This window comes from Engystomops pustulosus, chromosome 4 (assembly GCF_040894005.1).
Source record: "Engystomops pustulosus chromosome 4, aEngPut4.maternal, whole genome shotgun sequence".
Lineage (NCBI taxonomy): Eukaryota > Metazoa > Chordata > Amphibia > Anura > Leptodactylidae > Engystomops > Engystomops pustulosus.
Window position 1 is genome coordinate 223408055 of NC_092414.1, and position 2494 is coordinate 223410548.

Below are 2494 nucleotides of genomic sequence, written 5' to 3' on the forward strand. Positions count from 1 at the left end.
AGATCCTCAGCACTGGAAACACCCTCACCAGATCCTCAGCACTGTCACCAGCTACATCATATTCTCAGCACTGCCACCAGCTACAGCAGATCCTCAGCACTGCCATTAACTTCACCAGATCCTCAGCACTGCCATCACCTTCACCAGATTCTCAGCGCTGCCACCACCTACACCATATCCTCAGTACTGGCACTAGCTACACCACATCATCGGCACTTGCACCACCCTCACCAGATCCTAAGCACATGCATTATCTTCACCAGATCCTACAGACTGCCTCCAGCTACACCAGATCCTCAGCACTGCTATCACTTTCACCAGCTCTACAGCACTGACACGAGCTACACCAGATGTTCTCTCTTCAATTGTATTAACAGAGCTAAAATACCTATTATCATCTCCATCTTCTCTTGATCACAGATTATCAATCCCTCATTTTTAGTATATAGGTTTCCCATGTCGTCTGCCATTTTTTTTCTCTCACAGTTATATATTCTGGTTGATGGTCCCTTACTGTGCCAAAGTGAAAACACTGAATAAAAACAGGACAAAACAAATCCAGAAAAATGGTGAAACAAATAAGGGTCAAAACCAAGAGGATATTGTAGTACAGAATCAAGAGGCAAGTGACTAGTCTGAAGACAAGCAAGGGTAAGAAGATCATAAATACAGAAGCCTGGAAACAGATAGAAAGCTAAAAAAAATGTACTGCAAACTCTGGGAAGAGACGATTTCAGAGCCCTGGTCCAGAAATTGATTGGAGTAGACAACGGTCCATAATAGCTTAAGAAAGGATCTAAATGGCTCAGTTGCATTTTTGGCTCATTTTTTTCTGATTTATTAGAGCAGGGAAACTAAAGAAGTTTAGAATCGATAACATTTGAAGGTTTATTAGTTTGTGGATGATCCAAATATGGTCACAAATTATCTGTCTTCCTATTCATAAGGTGACAGGCCACAGAGAGGAGTCCACCACCAGCCAGATTAACACATCCCCCACAATGCTACCAACAATAACTTTCTAATTATCTCAATTTTTGAGGATTTGTGCAAAAACATTTTTATAAACAAGCAAATGAACAGATGTAAACCTTCTCAATATTCCGCTGTCTGTAAAGTGGCAAATGGCAGATACACAGGGTCAATACATTCAGGGTAATGTGCATGCACTCGATAATGCGTATGGAATTGTCTAATGTAACCTGAAAAGGGGAGTGCCATGAGCTGAATTTGAGAAGATCTGTAAAAATACAGATAATTACAGAAATGTTTGATATCAAAATGAGGGGCTGAAGTGCCAGCAGCTTATAAGCTTGGTGGGATATTTTAGACCCGATCTATGTCTCTAATTCTAGATTCCGAGATACTTAGAAACATGTGTATGTACGGCCTCATTGATATCATTATTCTTTAAGCTGTAGATGATGGGGTTGATTAGAGGAGTAATCACAGTATATAGAAGGGACAGGATCTTACTGATGGTTGATGTCTGTCCTTTTCTTGGGAAAATATAAACACTGAACATTGTCCAATAGAAGATGGAGACCACAATGAGGTGGGAGCTACAGGTGGAGAAGGCTTTCTGTCTCCCGGTACTGGATGGGGTCCCTACGATTGTGACAATAATTTTGGTATATGTAAATACAATGATTATTACTGGGATTAAAATGATTGGAATGCTAAAAAAATAGATTTCGATCTGAAACATGGAGATGTCAGAACAGGAAAGTTCTAGTACAGGAAGAAAATCACAAAGGAAATGGTCAATAATATTCAGTCCACAAAAGTTTAGAGAGATGATTGTTATAATGATGAATAACATAATGCAAAGAGCAAGCAACCAAGAGATAATGGCCAATATCATACAGTAGGTACTTGTCATGATGGAGGTGTAGCGGAGGGGGTTACAGATGGCCACATATCTGTCATAGGACATCACCGTGAGGATGATACATTCAGAAGCTTCTGAGCCACCAAAAAAATACATCTGAGTCATACAGCCAGTAAAAGTAATGGTTCCTTTCTCATAGAGTAGAACATGAAACATCTTGGGAACAATATCCGTAGTTAATAAGATGTCACTGATGGACAGTTGTGAGATGAAGAAGTACATGGGAGTGTGGAGGTTCCTGCTGGTGGACACCAGAACGATGATCATGAGATTAGTGAATATTGTAAAGCAGTAAATCACAATGAACATCAAAGACATCACAAATCTTATATTCTGACTGGCCTGAAAGCCTAAGAGGACAAACTCTGTGACAACAGTCATATTGTTCATCTCTGGAGATGTACTTGTTACGGGAGAAGCCCATATCGCAGCTCCGAGGTTCTTTGAAATCTGGTCCTCATCGATGGAAAGAATTTGTGTATTGGGTGAAGTTTATACACGTTCTAGAATAAATACCAGCAAGAAAATGCGAAAGTATCTACCAAGAGGCCAAGGCGTCGTAAAATGAATTGATAGGAGCAATATCATACCAAAGATTCATCA

General features: G+C 40.0%; 1 protein-coding gene across 1 annotated transcript; it reads right to left on the minus strand.

Annotated features, from left to right (window-relative positions):
* Positions 1-1351: 1351 nt before the first annotated feature.
* LOC140128780 (olfactory receptor 10A7-like) lies at positions 1352-2281 on the minus strand. Its single transcript, XM_072150483.1, has one exon. It carries the CDS (start codon positions 2279-2281, stop codon positions 1352-1354), a length of 930 nt encoding a protein of 309 aa, XP_072006584.1.
* Positions 2282-2494: the final 213 nt, after the last annotated feature.